Source organism: Wickerhamomyces anomalus (genome assembly GCF_001661255.1).
Source record: "Wickerhamomyces anomalus NRRL Y-366-8 unplaced genomic scaffold WICANscaffold_1, whole genome shotgun sequence".
In the NCBI taxonomy this organism is placed as follows: Eukaryota; Fungi; Ascomycota; class Saccharomycetes; order Phaffomycetales; family Wickerhamomycetaceae; genus Hansenula; species Hansenula anomala.
The window spans coordinates 235,149-253,476 of record NW_017567110.1 but is presented as its reverse complement, the minus strand read 5'-3'; the positions used below and the strand labels follow the sequence as shown (position 1 = coordinate 253,476).

At 32.8% G+C, this 18,328-nt stretch overlaps 10 protein-coding genes across 10 annotated transcripts; 5 read left to right on the top strand and 5 right to left on the bottom strand.

Annotated features, from left to right (window-relative positions):
- Positions 1–896: 896 nt before the first annotated feature.
- On the top strand, positions 897–2,377 carry WICANDRAFT_102545 (uncharacterized protein; the record flags this gene model as incomplete). Its single annotated transcript, XM_019180358.1, has 1 exon — positions 897–2,377. The coding sequence occupies one exon, from the start codon at positions 897–899 to the stop codon at positions 2,169–2,171; it is 1,275 nt and encodes a 424-aa protein (XP_019040857.1). The 3' UTR covers positions 2,172–2,377.
- A 53-nt stretch (positions 2,378–2,430) lies between these two features.
- WICANDRAFT_48616 (uncharacterized protein) lies at positions 2,431–3,397 on the bottom strand (the record flags this gene model as incomplete). Its single annotated transcript, XM_019182612.1, has 1 exon — positions 2,431–3,397. One exon carries the CDS (start codon positions 3,395–3,397, stop codon positions 2,711–2,713), a length of 687 nt encoding a protein of 228 aa, XP_019040856.1. The 3' UTR covers positions 2,431–2,710.
- Positions 3,398–3,969: 572 nt separating this feature from the next.
- WICANDRAFT_81897 (uncharacterized protein) lies at positions 3,970–4,854 on the top strand (the record flags this gene model as incomplete). Its single annotated transcript, XM_019185307.1, has 1 exon — positions 3,970–4,854. The coding sequence occupies one exon, from the start codon at positions 3,970–3,972 to the stop codon at positions 4,852–4,854; it is 885 nt and encodes a 294-aa protein (XP_019040855.1).
- Positions 4,855–5,396: 542 nt separating this feature from the next.
- On the bottom strand, positions 5,397–6,653 carry PRP21 (Prp21p; the record flags this gene model as incomplete). Its single annotated transcript, XM_019184272.1, has 1 exon — positions 5,397–6,653. One exon carries the CDS (start codon positions 6,651–6,653, stop codon positions 5,397–5,399), a length of 1,257 nt encoding a protein of 418 aa, XP_019040854.1.
- Positions 6,654–6,852: 199 nt separating this feature from the next.
- On the top strand, positions 6,853–8,562 carry WICANDRAFT_86568 (uncharacterized protein; the record flags this gene model as incomplete). Its single annotated transcript, XM_019186052.1, has 1 exon — positions 6,853–8,562. A coding segment is annotated over exon 1 (1,319 nt), but the record flags the coding sequence as incomplete, so codon positions are not given.
- An 89-nt stretch (positions 8,563–8,651) lies between these two features.
- WICANDRAFT_59728 (uncharacterized protein) lies at positions 8,652–9,929 on the top strand (the record flags this gene model as incomplete). The annotated part of the gene is made up of 1 exon (XM_019182864.1): positions 8,652–9,929. One exon carries the CDS (start codon positions 8,652–8,654, stop codon positions 9,927–9,929), a length of 1,278 nt encoding a protein of 425 aa, XP_019040852.1.
- Positions 9,930–10,012: 83 nt separating this feature from the next.
- Positions 10,013–12,022, bottom strand: WICANDRAFT_24870 (uncharacterized protein; the record flags this gene model as incomplete). The annotated part of the gene is made up of 1 exon (XM_019181067.1): positions 10,013–12,022. The coding sequence occupies one exon, from the start codon at positions 12,020–12,022 to the stop codon at positions 10,013–10,015; it is 2,010 nt and encodes a 669-aa protein (XP_019040851.1).
- Positions 12,023–12,719: 697 nt separating this feature from the next.
- On the bottom strand, positions 12,720–15,323 carry WICANDRAFT_75849 (uncharacterized protein; the record flags this gene model as incomplete). Its single annotated transcript, XM_019184271.1, has 1 exon — positions 12,720–15,323. The coding sequence occupies one exon, from the start codon at positions 15,321–15,323 to the stop codon at positions 12,720–12,722; it is 2,604 nt and encodes an 867-aa protein (XP_019040850.1).
- A 487-nt stretch (positions 15,324–15,810) lies between these two features.
- SRP21 (signal recognition particle subunit SRP21) lies at positions 15,811–16,329 on the top strand (the record flags this gene model as incomplete). Its single annotated transcript, XM_019182863.1, has 1 exon — positions 15,811–16,329. The coding sequence occupies one exon, from the start codon at positions 15,811–15,813 to the stop codon at positions 16,327–16,329; it is 519 nt and encodes a 172-aa protein (XP_019040849.1).
- Positions 16,330–16,447: 118 nt separating this feature from the next.
- On the bottom strand, positions 16,448–18,091 carry SSH4 (Ssh4p; the record flags this gene model as incomplete). Its single annotated transcript, XM_019182862.1, has 1 exon — positions 16,448–18,091. The coding sequence occupies one exon, from the start codon at positions 18,089–18,091 to the stop codon at positions 16,448–16,450; it is 1,644 nt and encodes a 547-aa protein (XP_019040848.1).
- Between the last annotated feature and the right edge of the window lie 237 nt (positions 18,092–18,328).

Genomic DNA, 18,328 nt, shown 5'->3' with positions numbered 1-18,328 from the left:
GATATTATATATCACCAGTTTTTATCAATGATCCGGCTGTCTGGTTTTCTCAACTGTTTATTTCTGCTGGTTGAAATAAATATTTTATAATTCAATTATGCTGACTGCTTGTCTGGGTCAAATTTAACGTAGCTTCTACGCAACTCATTTTAACATGTCAGTACAGCTTACCTTGATACTGAAATAAAAGCTTCATTACCTCTTAATCTACAATGTGTACGTCTACACTAAATAGAATCTGGGATCATACTGAATATTCCTATCCTATGAGTTATACTGATCAGTAGTATTGTTATTGTGTAGCAATTTTCGCGAATTGCTTGTGTTCTGTCATGATAACAGTGCCAATAACGTTGAAAAGAAGAATTTTGAATTCCAACAAACATACAACTCAGAGATAATGAGGTTCTATTCTTCAAGCCTAATTCAAGAACGAAAAATCTCAATTCTAAGCTCTCCTATCTGATATTTTCTATCTCTCATCTTTAATCTCCAATCTCAAGAGTTCATTGATAGAATATAGCTCTGGTGAGAACAGCTTGAGTTGATAACTGTTGCTTAAGCCTATATTGGAAAGTTCTGATCAATTGAAGTGCTTAATATTATAATATGGTCTCTAGGTTTGGCTCATGATCTGAGTGATTAATTTAATCAATTCCTGAATTCACTACCAAAATTCATTCAAATTCGTACTAATAATATTGAAATAAATTCAAATAGTCCTCTCGCGCTATGAGAGTTATGTTATAGAGAAAGAGATGTTATAACATTCCACTAGTATAATTCAAAATATTTCAAAAAGTATAAAAGGATGAAGATATTCCCAGTTATTTCAAAGGTTTATCTACTTCTTTTTATCATCAAAGTGATAAACTAGGAACTTTAAATTGGTTACAATGCAAATTTTCAGAAACGTTTTAGCTTTTATTGCCTTGTCATCTACAGGTTTCAATTCTTTTGGTGCTTTTGCTTCTCCAGTCCCAGAATCTGAACTGATTGCTGATGAACCTCAACCGGCTGATCAAATTAATGAACCTGTCTCTTTAGAAAAAAGAACCATCCTTGGTGATGCAATGTTATCTCAAGGTGGTGTTGTCGTTACCTATGGTTCATCAGCAGCTACTTTACTATTGGCAATAGTTTGTCCTGGTGTTACTCAGGTTTATGCTGCATGTGCGGGTCTTGCTTCTATCGGACTTGCTGCAAGCTCTTTTGGTATGGCTTTGAACACTGCTGGTTTTTTTCTTGAAATTGGTGATGCCCTTACTCCAGCATTAGGCCATGTTTTAGGCAAAGAAGAGGACCATGTTGTTACTGATCAAGTATTTGACCATTATAAAGAGATTTGGGGTGATGAAATTGACTTTAATCAGTTTTATAATGTTTCTGGCGATGATTTTGAGTCACAAAGTCTTGATGTTAATGATATTGGTAAAAGAGCTTTTTCAAAAGTTGAGTTGTTGAAAGAGATTACTGGTATTGATACATTATATAACAAGGTTTATGATATCTCTGACCAATCAGTTGATGCTGAAGATATACCTGAAAGTCCTTTTATCGAAAAGGTTTGGGAAGTTAGTCCAAGATTGAGACAAGGTGATGGTTATAGAGATAGATTTATTAGATTTTTCCAATCTTTTAAAGCCAATCCAACTATTTTGATTTATAAAAGTATCTATGGTGTTCATGTTTCTACCCCAATTAGTCCACTTACAAACAAGAGAAGATTAATCAAAAGTATTTTCAATGCAACACCATCATCTGGTCAAGCTTTTGAATCTTTTGGTTTGGTTTCAAATGCTACTGGTAAATTCACCAAAGGTATCAAAAAGGTCAAGGATAGTTATCTTGATGGATTTATTACTTTAACTTTGGACGTTTCAAAAAAAAGTGCAGACTTTTGGGGGCCAATGTTGAACAGTTATTTTGAAAAGGAACATTCAGCTTATACAATGGAAAACTTTGCTATCAATGGAACAGGTGCTTTATTAACTACAGAAGAAGCTTTCAAAACTGATGATGGCTCAGTGAAAGTTTGTGGTGCTCTTTTCAAAGGTGAGGTTAGTCCAGAACCATCAAGATTGCACACTTTGAAACATTTGTTGAGAACTCAAGCTTACTTTGGTACTTATGGTCCAATTGACCCAGGGTGTCACTCACTTTTTGGTTAGTGTTGCACTTTTAATCAAAGGTTTTTATTTGTGGTTTTGTTTTATCACCACTTGACCTTTGATCTTTTTCTTTTTCTCTTCCCATTTACTTATTTTCCGGCTACATTGAGCTGCTCTATTCCTTTTTATAACCTTCTTTTTGATTACAATTATGACAACATCATGTGGATTAACAACACCCAACTCAATTGATAGCCAGTTTAAAAACCCCCCAAAAATTAGAAAACCACCAATATAAAAGCAAAAAAAAAATAAAAAATCCTCCTCCCTTAAAAAGACAAAAAAAATTGAAAATGCAGATTGGTATCATTAGTTTGAAATGTTGTTTAGTCCTTTTTTTTTATACATGATGTTTACTTTATTAATTTATTGTAGCTGCTTTCCAGCTCGATAACTATCGCACAGACCTCATTGAAAACTAAAGGAACTCATCATGTCTAGGAGAGTCATAGGCAAAACCAACTACATGAATCATTCATAAGTAAAGAGATCAGTTGATGTATGGTATATATTAGTAAAGTTTCGTGAAAACTGTTCATTCAAATTTCCTTTGGATAGAGAGCCTTGGTTTTGGTAGACATATAGGTCCCCTTTTCACCACCAACTTCCTTTTCATAATTTTCCACAACTCCTTTAGCATCAACTTCAGCAACATTTTGATTGAATTTAAACTTTGCCTCAATTTTTTCAATTTCAATCTCCAAACCAACAATATTCTTCATCATTTGATCAATATAAGCTTCTGGAGCATCTGAAACTTTCCATTTTGGTTCAAATTCTTCACCATCAGGTCTTTTATTTTCTTCTTGATCACTCAATACTGTTAATATTTCCAATAATAAATCCCTTGATTCAATTATTTTTGGAGTACCATAAACATTAACTGCAGCAAAATCCCAAGTTGGAACAAACTTATGAGTTTTCTTCTTTGTTGGATACCAAGAAGGTGAGACATAACTATCAGTTGATGTGAATGCCACTAAACATTGATGATTTGCCCTTTTCAACAATGGTACTTGTTCATTCTTTTTAGCCAAGTGTCCTATTAAAAATCTTTTACCAGTGGACTCATCTTCTCTAACAACGAATGGAAGATGAGTAATGGTGTAGTTTGGGGATCCAAAGATGGTTTTTTCAACAAAGATTAAGGCACCTAATGGGAACTCTTTTATGACTTCTAATTGTTTCTCTATATCGTTGACTTCAAATTGTTTTGGAATATACATGTTGTTGTTGTTATTGATACTTCACATCTCTATAGCCACTCCAAAGAGCGAATCACATTCGTTTTATACCACATTAATCATCACAATATCTTCCACTCTCAAGCTCATCCAACTTCCTTATCGAATCAAGATGCGCCAACGCGAGAAAAGATAAAACGAATTCGCGAAATATTGTCACGTGATAATCACATGACCGTATCTTATCAATAGATTAAGTAATCACCGATAAGAAACTGTGTCAGATTTAAAATTTCAACTGTTTCTCTTGTTCAAAAGCCTAGATTCAATGCCTGATTTAATCCTACCTACACGGTAACCTGTCTCCTTTCACAGGTTGTTTTCACTCTGCAGTGTAATTGTATAGTACTAAAAAGCCATCGTGTACTTAACGGCTGGTCTACCCCTTGTTCTTTTCCAAAGCGTAGCGTACTAAATATTTGACCCATAATATATTAGCTTTGGTTTAACCCCCTAATTCTCATAATCACGTTTCGTAAGCCATCCCTTTATAAATACCAAAGCAAATCCCTTATCTCTTTCTTCTTAATCATTCAACAAGGAGTACATCCATCATGACTTCAGTATACTACGAATCCTATTCAGAGATATCAACCCCAGCTAATTCAGATTACTTGACAGAGGAAGAGTCAGATGAAGTTGAGACAGAATCAGAGAATGAACATACCTCAAGTTCAAGAAGCTCAAGCTCTTCAGGATTATTGACTAGATCAGAGACCAATGAATCAATTGAAGTGATCAATACTAGTAGATTATTGGATTCCAGCGTTGATACTTTAGCAGGATTGCTTCAAAGAAGTTCATTAGGTCCTAAGGTTTTAAACTCTATTCAAAGTGGTGAACAAACTGAAAACAATAGTGGTATTGCAACTCCTCAATTGTTTACTTTAGAAGAGGCTAAGAAAATATTAGCTGCTGAAAAGAAGAATGCTGAACATGCTTCAATCATTGGGAGGGTTAATAAAGTTTTAAGATCAAATGAAGGTAAAATTAGTGATGATCCAAGAGGGTTTGGGTTCAAGTTTCTTTGTTTGTGTATTACTGCTGCTTTTGGTGGTAGAAGAGGTATTGCAAGATATGATAGATGGGAATCAAAGTATGACTTTACTTCAATCATTCCAAGTATTACAGATTGTTCGAATCATTTGAGACAATTGAATTCCACCATGATGTGTTATATCGGTCATGTTATCTTGTATTATTGGGATGAAGAACCTTTCAGAAGAGCTATGATTAGTAAATTTGGTCCTTTGGACAAAATCATTAAAGGTAAAGATAACATTCGTTCTGAAATTGGGGCCAAAAATTTATGGTTACCAAAAGTTCGTGAAGTTCATTCATTAACCAAGAAGAAGATTATTGAAGAGTTTGAAGGACGTTTTGAAAAAGATACTGAAAACTTTGAAAAGATCTTATTATTTTTTGGTATTGAGATGTGAGAGGACACCGTTTTGTGTCTTTGACTATCCTTTTTTTTTCTTTTTTGTTGTCGATGTCGACATTCGTTTATTGTTGATTTTGGTATGCTGCCTTGTTGTTGTTGAAGTGACTAAGTACCCTCAAAGTAAGCTAGTGCTTGAAGGGTTTGTGCATTTTTTTTGTAATTTTGCACATATTTGAATCCATACTGTTAATTAAATATTAGCAATTTGGAACAAGAGCTGAGATAATCATATTTCAGCTCTGGATATTCACCTTTCTAGATGAATTTCCTTTCAAAAAGGTCATGTTAAGTTAACGTTGACCTTTATTTGCATGGATATATAAATATCAACCTGCAAATCACCATATATATAACTGATCAAAGGATTAGTTGTATTGATTCAATCGTGCTAACACATTGAATCATCTATAAAAAAAGTTTAGTAATAACCAAACTTTTTGACTTCAACAACCATTTGTACAGGCACATACCAATAATCAACTTTTTTTGTTACAACTACATCTTGTAGATGATCTAGTTTCATTAAGCCATTATTATTTATTGTCTACTTGGACCAATCTTATTCTCCAACTCTTGACGTTTTCTTTTCAACTCTTCAACTTCATCATTACTTAACCCATCATTATGATTTGTTTGTTTAACGAAATTAACACTTGATTGATACCCATCCCATTGAACTTTTTGTCTCTTTGTAGAATTTTCACGATCACCATTATTTTTAGGTTTGAATAAATTCTTAATATTATTAACAACTTCACTTGTTGATAAATTGGAATTTTTGATCTTGGATTCATAATTCAACTTTTCTTGTTTATATTTTGGATCTCTTAATAGAATTTGCATATGTCTTTCAAAATTAGATTCAGGTATTAATTTACCTGTTATTGGACATTCAACAAGTTTTTCACCTTGAGATTGTTGACCACGTTTTAATCTTGTTTCACCATACGATCTAATCTTCATTGGTTTAGCACTAGTTTCTTTTGTATCTGCTATTGGTGTTACTGATGGTATTGAAATATCTTGAGATTTTTGTTCTAATGATCTATATTGTAGATCTGCTATGGTTAAAGGTAATGGGAATTCAGTATGAGAATCAATATCTGTTATGTTTATAGTTTCCACAACTATGAAATCTTGCCAATCAATTGATGCATATTTTAATTTCTTAGCTTCTTCAAGTTCTTTTGATTTAACAGTATTAATCTTGTTTAATTCATTAAATTTAGCTCTTTTATATGATTCTTCAAGAACATCATGATCTAAGTCTATATCTTCTTTTGAATTGATCAATTTTCTATATTGTTTCAAAAAACTTAAAAACAATTGATGGAATGAATGACTATCATTGAGAAAACTAAATTGGGCAGTTTGATCTTTATATTTGTTTTTAATCTGATTAATATAATTCTCACCATTCTTGGCAACAAATAACGCTGTAAGTTTTATGATTTCCAAATCCTTTGAAGTAATTGGTGGTAATTCAACCAAGAAATCCAATTCCAATGGTGGTTCAACTTGTTCATCCTCGTGTTGTTCTTCAGCATCAGCACTCCCATTTTCACCAGAAACCTCAATGAATGTCTCTATATTATCAAGAACAAAGTTATAATATTTGTTATAAGGATCATTTTCATTGACAAATGTGAATTTATTGTTATTCGATTCATTTTCTCGTATCTTGGTTTCAAACTCTTTACCATTTCTATGAACATAAGTGGCTGTTTTCAGTATGATTTCCTTAATTGCTGGAGGTGGGATGATAACATCATCTGGTATTTCGTCAGCAGACATCTTTAAATCTCCTAGTAGAACCAGTCAAATTACTTTCTAGTTTCAAATGGAGTTTATATGATTTTGACATTTTTTTTCTAAGGCAAAAAAAATATAAAAAAATATGAAAATGTACAAATTGGGAGATTGTCCATATTAGGAAATATAGACTATGGAATCAAATAAATCGTAATTTCATACTAGAAAATGCCATAAAAGTATTTCTATTTAGTAAATAGTTTATTAATGAATTATCTAGTATCACTTACCTTGATTCCCCTTTAAATTCCCCTATTTTCCATTGTTGACCGTTGCACCACCAAAAAAAGTTCAGTGGCTGTTAAAAAAATTTGGATACGATAAAAACGGAGTTGATTAAAACAACAACAACAACAATATTCAAAACCAAGCAGATTCTAACCAAAGATGATTTTGATAAAGTGCTTGGTATTGATACTATCATCGACGCTGGCAATGGCTAAAAACCTGGGTCAGTGTAACAAGATTTTAGCCCCTGATGAAGCTGGCGAATCTGCATTCATAAATATAACAGCATTAGAGGAAACTAGTTTATTGGTGTTTCATGTCACTGATATAGAGAAAACCAATATTCCACTATATTTCAATGATCAGACAAGTCTGATGAACATAGAGGATGGGTTTTATCTATGTACAAAGGAATTATTTGATGATGGCCATTGTTCAAACGTTGGTGAATTTGTTATCCGTTATGAAAATGGAGGCCCACAGGAGGAAATCATTAATAAATTGTTGAAAAAGGGCGATAAAGTCAGCTATAATGTTACTGATGATGGTGTTTATTGTATTTATACACATGCAGCAAGTGATGGTGTCCAATATAAGATCACTCAACCTTATGGGAATTTATCAATTGATGAGAAACAAGAGTTGAATGTATTATTGTTTAGCTTATTGCCCCTTGATGTCATACTTTTAGTCTTTTGGGGCTGGAAATGGTGGAGGCTAGAAAAACAGGAACAAAAATTCACAAGTATTCAAAAAACTTTATGCAAATTATGTTTATTTACTTATTTTTATCATGAGAATCATAGGCTGGTTTTAGATTATATCAATCGAAATGATATGACTTCACAATCACTTTTATGGAGAGTCTTGCTTGTTTTGTGCGCTAATGGGTCAATATGGTTAATGATTACAATTTTTTGGTTGTATCACTTATGGATAAATAGTCCATCTGGTGTGATTGTTAAAGAAGATAAGAAAACCGGGACTGCTTTCTTGGTCTTATTAGGTCTTTATGGTGTTGTTTCTGAATTTTTTGCTATCTATCCAACTCAAGATGTAACTCCAGTACCGTTACTTCATCTTGTTAGTGTCTTCCATTATGGTGCTAAAATATTGAAAGTATTTATATGGACATTTTTATTAGTGAACCTTGGTGAAACGATTAAAAAATCAAATGATTCTAAAGTAAAGAGAAAATTCGAAATTTCAAAACAACTGTCAATTTTGATTCCTGTTTTCATCATCTTTACATCAATTTTTTGTCAATTTGTCACAAGTTTTGATACATTTGCACGTTCTTTGAAGAAAAGTCAATCGAATGAATCGGTCATAGTTAATGCCTTGGAAAATAGTGTCCATTATGGGTTCGTCTTTGGATTGGTACAAAACATGGCCTATTTCATTATCCCTTTGATCAATATTTCATTGATTTATATATGGAGAGAAGATAAAGTTAATGAGAATGAAGATATTAATGAGATAGAGTTGGGGAATTTTAATGACCGCAGTGATTATGCTAAGGATGAATGATATATAGATATGCCCTTGAATTATGTTTATGATATGAATGTTATGTGATTTGAACATTTTGTAGTTTGATTCTTATATTCACGTGACTATAAGCATGACTTTCACGTGACTGGAACGAAATATCCGAAACAACAGAATGTAGATAATTTGTGGAATAAACAAGTTTACAAACATCGGTCAATTCGATTTTAATCGGATCATCAACACATTTGGAGCTCAAGGATGAGGATAATTTCAATCCTTCCGCTTTTCTTATTGGGATCTCTCATAAACTGCCACCAATTGACCCTCAATGAATACACATCCGAGAGATGCTCTTTTGTTAATAAATCAATTCAAGTTCAAGTTCACAGCACACATGATGATATTTCCATTAGATATCTCATATTTCATTACAAAGATATTCTGATATCAGATATACCCAATTACAAAAATCATGACAAAGACGCTCCTAAGCGCTGTGGTGATGATGGCTGTGGAGGTGGATACGGTTATGATGTCCATTTTGAACCAGATCAACAACATGATCCAGTGAGTAATGGTGTGCTCAGCAAAGAGAAAGGAAATTTATTGTATGATGTTTCGAACCCAGGGTTTTATTGCATTTATCTAGACCCGAATGCTGATTATTATGGTGATGTTATCTTTGAAAATAATTTTGGTCATTTAGATGTTGACAACTACACTAGATTGAGCTTCAAAAGGACCTTTTATTTACCTTTGTTGACAGTTATTCTTTTATTTACGTTCTTATGGAAATACCCATTGAAATTCAAAAGATTTGTTGGCGCCGTGTGGTTGATACAAGTTATTGAATCGGTTTCATTAGGTCTCGTTTCGAAATACGGTTTGAATATTTGGACTGAAGTTTTTGATGCATTGTTTGGTGATGTTGCTGTAAACTTAATCATTGGATTCATATTGCTTCAAATTGCCTATCACTCTTTTGGTTATGAGATTGTTGATGATGAATCAATGATATTCAAGGATACAAAAGTTATCAAATTGATAATTCTTGCATTTGTTGTTTTGAAATGCCTCAATGGGTTGTTTTTCAATGATTCGTTAATTCCTTATTATGACTTACATTTCAATTCTATAAGAAGATACTTGTTATTACTACAGTACATCCCATATATTTTAGTTTATGTTAGCATTGTGTTTGAATTTTTAAGCCTGCAAAAAAACTTCAAAATTGATGATTCAAGAATTGTCAAATCATTTCAACTTTTCACAATCATCCCCCCATTTATTGCAGGTTTAAAGCTTTTCTTTGGTGCATTTGTCATTCACAAGTCAAATGATCCTGGATTTTATGATGCTTACTTCAAAGATATCTTAGTTCTCATACCTGCATTCATCACTGATATACTTGTCCTGTTGAGTATACTTGTGCTATGTTTTCTTTGGCGGCAGAGAAATTCCTCTTCGTATGAGAGAGTTGGAAATTCCAATGCAGATCAAGCTATAGAGTTGGATGATATGAATACCAATAAATAGGCAGTGAATTGGGATATAGAATTCTACAAATAATGTACGCAGTTGAAAAATCCAAATATATATACAAGTAAAATTTAATATTCCTATACTCTACTAACCATTTCAGATACACCAGCTTTGGTATTGACAACTGAATCCTCTTTTACCTGGCGATTTTGTAAGTTTGTGTCATCATTAAACTCAGAGGTTTCCTCAATTACACCAGTGGACTGACCTGTTGTATGATCTTGTGCTTGTTTCTCTGCCTTTTTGTTTTTGTAATAAGCAAACGGATTATCAATCCAATCTAAAATTCTTGCAAATCTATTAGTCGGTCTATTAACCATGTTGGCATATTCAACAGCATTTTGATCATCTCCCAAGTAGTAGTTTTTCTGGAATAATGAAGCAAAGAATGCAAGGGCAGTAAAAGCTAATGCTAGTGCAAACAACACATAAACAACATGATTATAAGCCAATATAGCACCTTGTCTAACATCACTATCCATTGGATATTTTTGAATAGCAGAGAAATCAGAATACATCTCAGCCACATCATCATCACTTACGCTAGAAGGTAAGTAAGTTCTTAAAGCCTTCATCAATTTGTTTTCCCATAAAGCACCTCCAATTGCTGCACCAATAGCAGATCCAATGGTTGACCATTGTAACAATAGTGCAATGGCCAATGCAACATCTTGATGAGGAACTGAGGCTTGTGAGGCAACTTGTGAACCAATGTTTGAAGCAGCACCACCCATACCTAATAAGATCTGAACCCATACTAAAGCACCAGTTGATGCATTACCATAACGAGCCCATAGGGCAATAATCATAGCAACAACTTGAATAATTAAACCTCCAACTTGTAAGAATTTTGTACGATGTGTAACTCTTTGAATAAGACCCACAATAACACCAAAGAAACAAATACTTAATGTTTGAGTATTGTTGAAATATGACCAGTTTCTATAAGACCAATCTTTCACAACACCAACATATGATGACAAATATAATTGTAATAGCATTGCACCACACAAGTAGAAAAAATCAACTGTAACTGCGGTGATAAATGTTCTATTTGTTAAAACTCTTTTAGGAACAGATGGGAATGGGGCAATCCAAACTTCATAACAAGCATAGATGATTAATAATAATGCACCAACAACAAACATTGCGATTAAAGAAGGATTTTTATATCCACCTTGTGCAGATGAGTATAATGAAAAAGGTAATAATAACAAACTCCATCCAAATGCCATCATTATCAAACCGAATAAATCACTTTCAACAACATAATTCCAAAATAATTTAGCAAAATCCTTTGGTGTCTTTTTGGTCTTGTTTTCATTGTCAAAATGATCATTATCTGGAAAAACAGTTTGTGCATAATGCTCTAAATAACCCATACATGCAATACAAGGGATGATAGTTGCAGGCATCAAAATTGAAAACATACCATAACCCCATCTCCAATTCACTGTAATGAAATGTGAAGCAATTCCACCAGATATCCACACTGTGATAAGGTACCAAGATGCTGTTAATCCAAAAGTGAAACCACGATATTTCAAAGGAATAATATCAGCTAAAATAATGGTATTGATCATATCAATATTTGAACGACCAATAGTGACAAACACACTACCAATAACATAAGCAGATATAGTGGATGAAGCTGCACAGATAATATAACCCATTGTATAGAATGATAAAACCAATATGTAACAAGTTGGTCTTGAAGTGACATCAGCAATTTTGGCAATGATTGGTTGAGAAACAGATGACATGATTGAAGTTGCAATTGATAAAGTGGACAACATTGAATGATGTTTAAAAGCTGAAGTGGCATAAGGTTGATAACTTGAAGTGGTGGAACCGTCTAATGCAACAACAAACTCAGTGATGATTATACAAGCACATAATAATAATCTCATATGTTTACCTTTCTTGGTTTCACTCATCACTTTTTTCAATTTTTCCATTCTTCTAACACCACGAGAGACATATTCAGGTTCAGTGATTTTCTCTTCATCAATCACCGGGACATGATGACTATTGGTGACTTCTTGATCCAATGAACTGTTATCCAACTTTCGATCACTAACAGACATTTTTTCGTTTTCCTTCTCGATCTTTAAAAAATTTGCTAACCAGAAAGAAGGATACCATCAACTTTTTATAAAATCAAAATTATCTGGACGATCAAGGAGGACTCATGCAGTGTATTTGCTGAGATGTGATTAATTGAATGATATGCGGTGTTATTGATGAGATGAGCCTCATGTTTGGTACGTTATTTTCAAGCCATTCAAGGCTTAAATCCCAGTTAAGCATTAAAAGCGCACCATTCAAAAAAGTAACGCACAAACGGCATAACCATCTTTATTCATATTTAAACTCCGCTATTTGCTTGCTAAAGATGCTCATAAAAATCAGCGGTGTTAATCGTGATTGGGTTTTTAATTATGCGTCTGCAAGTGCTGAAAGAAAAAAGGGTGAAATTTTTAACTCATTTACGACGACGGTGGGTTTTGGACCTTGGTGCATGTACTGGTAATTGGTGGTATTCAATGGCAGTTTGCTATAGGGCATAAGCCCTGTGGAATCCTTGAATCTGTAATTGACTCCAGTTTTTATGAGGAAGTTAAACTGGATTCCTTGTAACTTCGGTACAATTGAATGCTGTTAATTTTTCTATAATTTTGGGTGGTCACGTGCAAATTAAGAGTAGTGTCCATAAACAAAAAAATTAATAACGTATTAAGCTATACATCTCATTTTTGTATCATTATCATTCATTAAACTCATTTAACCCCAAACCAATTTCTTAAATCTATACTCTAAGTTCTGTATTATATTAGTGTTCTTCTTTGCATCTTCCTCATTCATCAAATCCACATTAGATAAAGTACTTGAATGACAAGTTTTCGAAATCAATTCAATGATATATTTTGCCTTATCATAATCCATATCCATTGGGAATTTAACCACCAAGTAATCATTAGTTGGTTCTATTTCATCACTTGTGTTAACATCTGAGGTGAAGACAAACTTCAAACCAATGTTTCTCTTGGGATTTAATGATAGTGAACTATGAGTGGAAGTTATGAAAACACCATAATTTAATTCTTTAATATCATGAACTCTTAACTTGATTGTTTTTTCAATTTTGGATTCAGACTCATTGAATTTCACAAAGAAAATCACTTTATTCGTCACGATTAATGAAATGTCATTCAAGGTTTGTCCAAGTTTTAAAGTATTGAAATCCATTGGAGATTGTAATCCAGACCAAGAACCAACCAATATCAGATCTTCTTCATCTTCACAACAACCATCATCATCACCTTTAGATTTCAATATTCCTAATTCTTCAATTATGAATTTTAAAGATGAATTCTTCTTATTCAAGTTTTCATTGATTTCATTAGGATCAATAACATTCAATGTACTTTCAAATTCTTCAAAAATTTCTTGATTCTTATGACCTAATAAATAATCCACCACACATTGTTTAAAATAATCACTGATATAACCTGAATAATATCTTGACATTGTTAAAAAGGCATCATTTAATAAACCTTTATAATTTCTCTTTGCAGTTCTTGTATAATCTCCCTTTAGGGCATTAGTTGAAGCATATTGTCTAGATATAAAATCACCATTATCAGCCCATAAATTATTGTATAATTTTTGAAATTGAGGTAAGCTATCAATAGTTAAATCATGTTGTGGTAAAATTTGTTGTAATAACATTGTTTCCGAAACATATTTCGAAACAATATTTGTTCTATCCAAACAATCGATACAATTAACTCTTAGAATACCTAATTGATCATCACCAGTGATATTATCACACCATTTATAATTCTCCAATTGTTCATCAATTGTCAAATCAGATTCATTATTATCAATTGGATAATTTAATAATTTGGAAACATTGTCAAATTTCATTTTTTTACAAACTTCATGGAAATCAAACCAAGTGAATTCAATATTATCCTTTTTCGCTAAATTTTCATAAGCTTCACCAATTTCCTTTTCTCTATTTGAACGTTCCACCAAGGAAATACAACTAACAGAACCATATTTTTCCAATAAATTTTCAAAATGTTCCTTGAATGGCTTTTCACATTTTTCAATACTTCTTGTTAATGTGGGTATTGGTTTTAGGAAAGCAGGGTTTTGTTGGAAAAATAAAGGAATTGAACCTCTAATGATATCAAATTTAGCACATAGCGGCCCTGAATTCAATTCAGTTAGTAATATTTGAGATGTTGATACAAAGTTCGCAACATTTGAGTGATCATCTATACCTCTTCTTAGATATCTAGAACCTGCTCTTTTGGTACTTCTTTTAGATACTAAAAGTAATTTCCCTTGTCTTGATGATAAAGAACCATTCAAATTTAAATCTATATCAATGGATCCCACAAAGCCTTGTATTAATGATAATGATAAATCTGTATCTTTGAATTTTTGAGTAATTGAATGATTAAAATGAAATGAATTATGCTTTGAATCATCAAAAGTTACTAGTTCTCCCTTTTCAAATTTTATATCTCTTGTTAAATTGATTTCTCTTGAATAAAAAAAATCCCTTGAACTGAAGAAATACTGCAACTGTTTTTCAAATTTATAAAGCATACTATTTGATATGTTGTACCTTTGTTCTTTTTGATCCAATTGTTGTTGTTTGATCTTATCAACAAACTTTGTAAGTTTGTTTTGTTTCTTTGGTGTTGAATCTTTAGGAATACCTCTAATGGTGATTGATCTTTTCAACTTTATTGAGTTTAAATCATTTTCATCAATCTCATCTGATTCATTCTCTGTTTCCAATAGGTTAACAATCTTGTTTGAGATGGAAAGTGAAGGATTTGATTTAAGATCATTAACGTAAACACCAAGCCTACTGAAAAAAATATCTTTTGTTTGATTGATTTTCTCACCAACAGTATTTGGAGATTGTGGATCTTGTTGAAGTTCATTTTGATTTTCATCTGGTTCAGTTGAAGCCTCATCTTCTTCATCTAAAACACCATCTTCGATCTTGAAGAATTTCTTTGCTAAATCAAATTTCAGAGGTATTACCAAACTCTTGAGTATGTTCCAAATCGTTACATCTTTATGTTCAAAAACTGGAGCTTGAGTATGGATAACAATGATATAGCCGGGACCTAGATCCACAAACCCCACCAAACCTAATGAATTCAACGAAGCGATCTGTTGACCTTGAGGAGCATAATCAGGAGTGACGCTTAAGTCTTCAAAATGGATGAAATGTGATCTATCGCTGTTTTGTAGTGAAAGCTTTAAACCTGATTTGTAAAGACCCAATTCTAGATAATGAGCATAACCAGTTTGTGTTGATGCTTGATCTGAAGATACGATCGAAGGGTTGTCGGCCATGGTCTAAGAGCTAGGATAAGTCAGCAGTAACGATAGCGCAATAGACTCTGTAGCGACTATAGCAGCACCTTTTTCTGCTAATCAAAAGCCAGATTGAAGCCAGTTAAAGTCAATTGTTTGTGATTTGATCAAAACATTCTCGTTTAGATCAGAATATTATGTAATCATTACCCTAATATTATGTAATCGCGAAGAAATAAACACAAATATGCTCAACTATCCATTATATTATAATATATTAATTGAATATAAGACAATAGTAACTCAATTGTAATTCTACTTCATTATTTCACCCAAAACACTCCAATTCATTCTTTATTGTTTAGTTATTGAACCTTACATCTGCCATTTACCTAGCGGGTAACCCCTTGATAATTCGCGAATTGAAAATGAAAAAAACCATCGATTCTACTCAGTTCAAACCAAATGAATAGAAGAACATTGGTTCCAAATTGACACTACCATAGACTGTTATTCCGCCGAGCAAATGCCACTAGTCAAATCAGCAGACGTCTTTATAGAGAGATCACTCCATCTCCTGGAAACAAACCCAGCATCCACTCGTATCTCCATAACGTATGGTTCTGAATCCAAAAGACAATCAAAGAAGAAACAACACAAGATAACAAAACCTGAAACTACGTCCTCCTCTGAAAACAAATCTTTTGTTTCTTTCAAAACATATGATCCAATATCTGGTCAACTCCATAAATTGAAAACTCACAAGACTAAAGAATTATCAAAATTATTAACTGCATTGGGTCCTCATGGTGTCTCTATTCCAAAACCTATAAAGAAGGCTGATACACAACAAAAAGAGACTATTGAACAAGTTCCAATAAAAGGTTTCAGTACCATATTAACAAATACTGAGATTCAAGAAGAATTAACTCCTGAACCTGAAAGACCTAAATCTTCTGATCAGCAAAGTAATAACAGTGCAAGTGCTAGTACCACTACAGGTGGTGGTTCTAAAAAGAATAAAAAGAAGAAAGGTAAACGTTAAAACTGTATATTATAATCATGAATGTATGAAAGAATGATCTCTACAGAATAAAATTTATTTTATATCGTAAAAACACGCGACATGAATTTAATACATTAGCATTACACATAACCTACTACTATTTCTTTCCCTTTTTCCCCTTCTTCTTTTTGTTCTTCTTCTTGTTCTTATTCTTATTCTTTGAAGAAGGTGTTGAAGTCTTTGAACTTGAAGCTTGAGCTTCACCTTGAGGTTCTGGTGTTCCCTCTATGGTTGTTTCTGGATCTGGTGAAGATTCATGTGATTCTCCTTCTTCTTCATCATCTTCTTCTTGATCTTTTGGAGATTCTTGATTAGGCCCCTTTGGAGAAATTTCAACATGTGTTGAAGATTCTTTACTTTCAACAAGTTTAACATGTTCTTGTGGTTGTACTTCACTTGTCTCTTCTTGTGGGATTGGTGTTGGGACTGAACTTGATGCTAATGGGTCATAATGATTATTTTGTTGATCAAAAGTAGATGATCTTCTTTCATATAATCGTTCTCTAATCTGGTCAACATTCGTATCAACTTCTTGGGTATCATCTTGTGGTGGTAATTCTTGTTTTGGTTCATCATTATAACTTGGTGGATTACTTATAATCTTTGTAGGTTTAACAACTGCTGATGGGGCAGGCGGATCAACCACTGCACCACTGGTGCTCAATAATGCAGATGGTCCAAAGAAAGTTTCCTCTTCTGAAGGATAATTTGGTGGTAATTCTTCACCTTTATCTAGCACGGTATCATGAACAGTTTCTTTACCATAAGCTGGAGGAATTCCAATGGTACCATAAACACTACCAAACCCCCATTTCTTAACATTGGCTTCAATAAAGACGAATCCCAATTGACCTAAATTAACATTCAATTTAGCAGCACCTTGAGAACCAATAATTGGGAATAAATCCATACGAAGATTATGAACAGCTTCTAATAATTTTTTACCATTATGAGTGAAAAAAATCGTACCAGATCTTGGTTTGAACCCAACCCCTAAAACATCACCTTCTAATAATTTACTCCATATTTGGGGTGAATAAAAAGGTTGATTTATACGAACAGTACCATTTGATTCATAAGCAATTGAATATTTGTTATAACCTGGTAATCTGAAACCTGGATAAGGTTTTGTAGCCACACCAATTGAAACGTGAGAGCCTTCAGGTAATTCAAATAATTTAACTTCAAAATAAACAGTATCATTATCATGAGTTGGTAATGGGTAATTTAAAATAGCTGAATTTGGATCCATTGAAGTGAAACGAACATCTAATTTATCCTCGATTATAACAGATGGCATAGATGAGGATAATGAAGATACATTTTCTTGTTGAAACACATAAGCTTGGATACCACGATCCAATATAAAATCACGTTCTTCAGTGGTTAAAGTGGAACCTATTGGATTAGTTTCAGGTTCATGATCTTGTTGAAATTGCTTTGCATCAAAATAATTCTGTCTTTCCAATTCAGTAAACTTTGGTAAATATTCAGTCTCATCATTTAATCTTGTTTCTTCATCATCAAATTCACCAGGTATATTAAAATTTGAACCTAAAAAAATTGAACCTCCATTGTTGAAAAATGAGAAATATATGGTCAATACTAATAAGAACAAAAACAATACACCAATCCCAGTGGTTAGTCCTATTATTAAAGGTAGATTGAAATCTGGATCGAAATCATCCAATATTTTGGATAGGTTTTCAGTGTTGAAAGCTTGTAAATTGAAGTTATTCATCTCTTTAAAACGCGATAACGAAGCTATTCAAATGGGTGGAATGACCTTTGTCAAATGATAATAAGCAGCAGCAGAATATGGATCAAATGGACAACAACAAATCAACACAAACAACAATCCAAAAGCAACGTAATTATTCTTTTCTCAAAATAATTTCAAAAATGATTCACTTTTTTTAATTTTTTCTGTTTGTTAAACAATTTGCATTCCATTCAAAAAAAAAAAATCAATACAAAG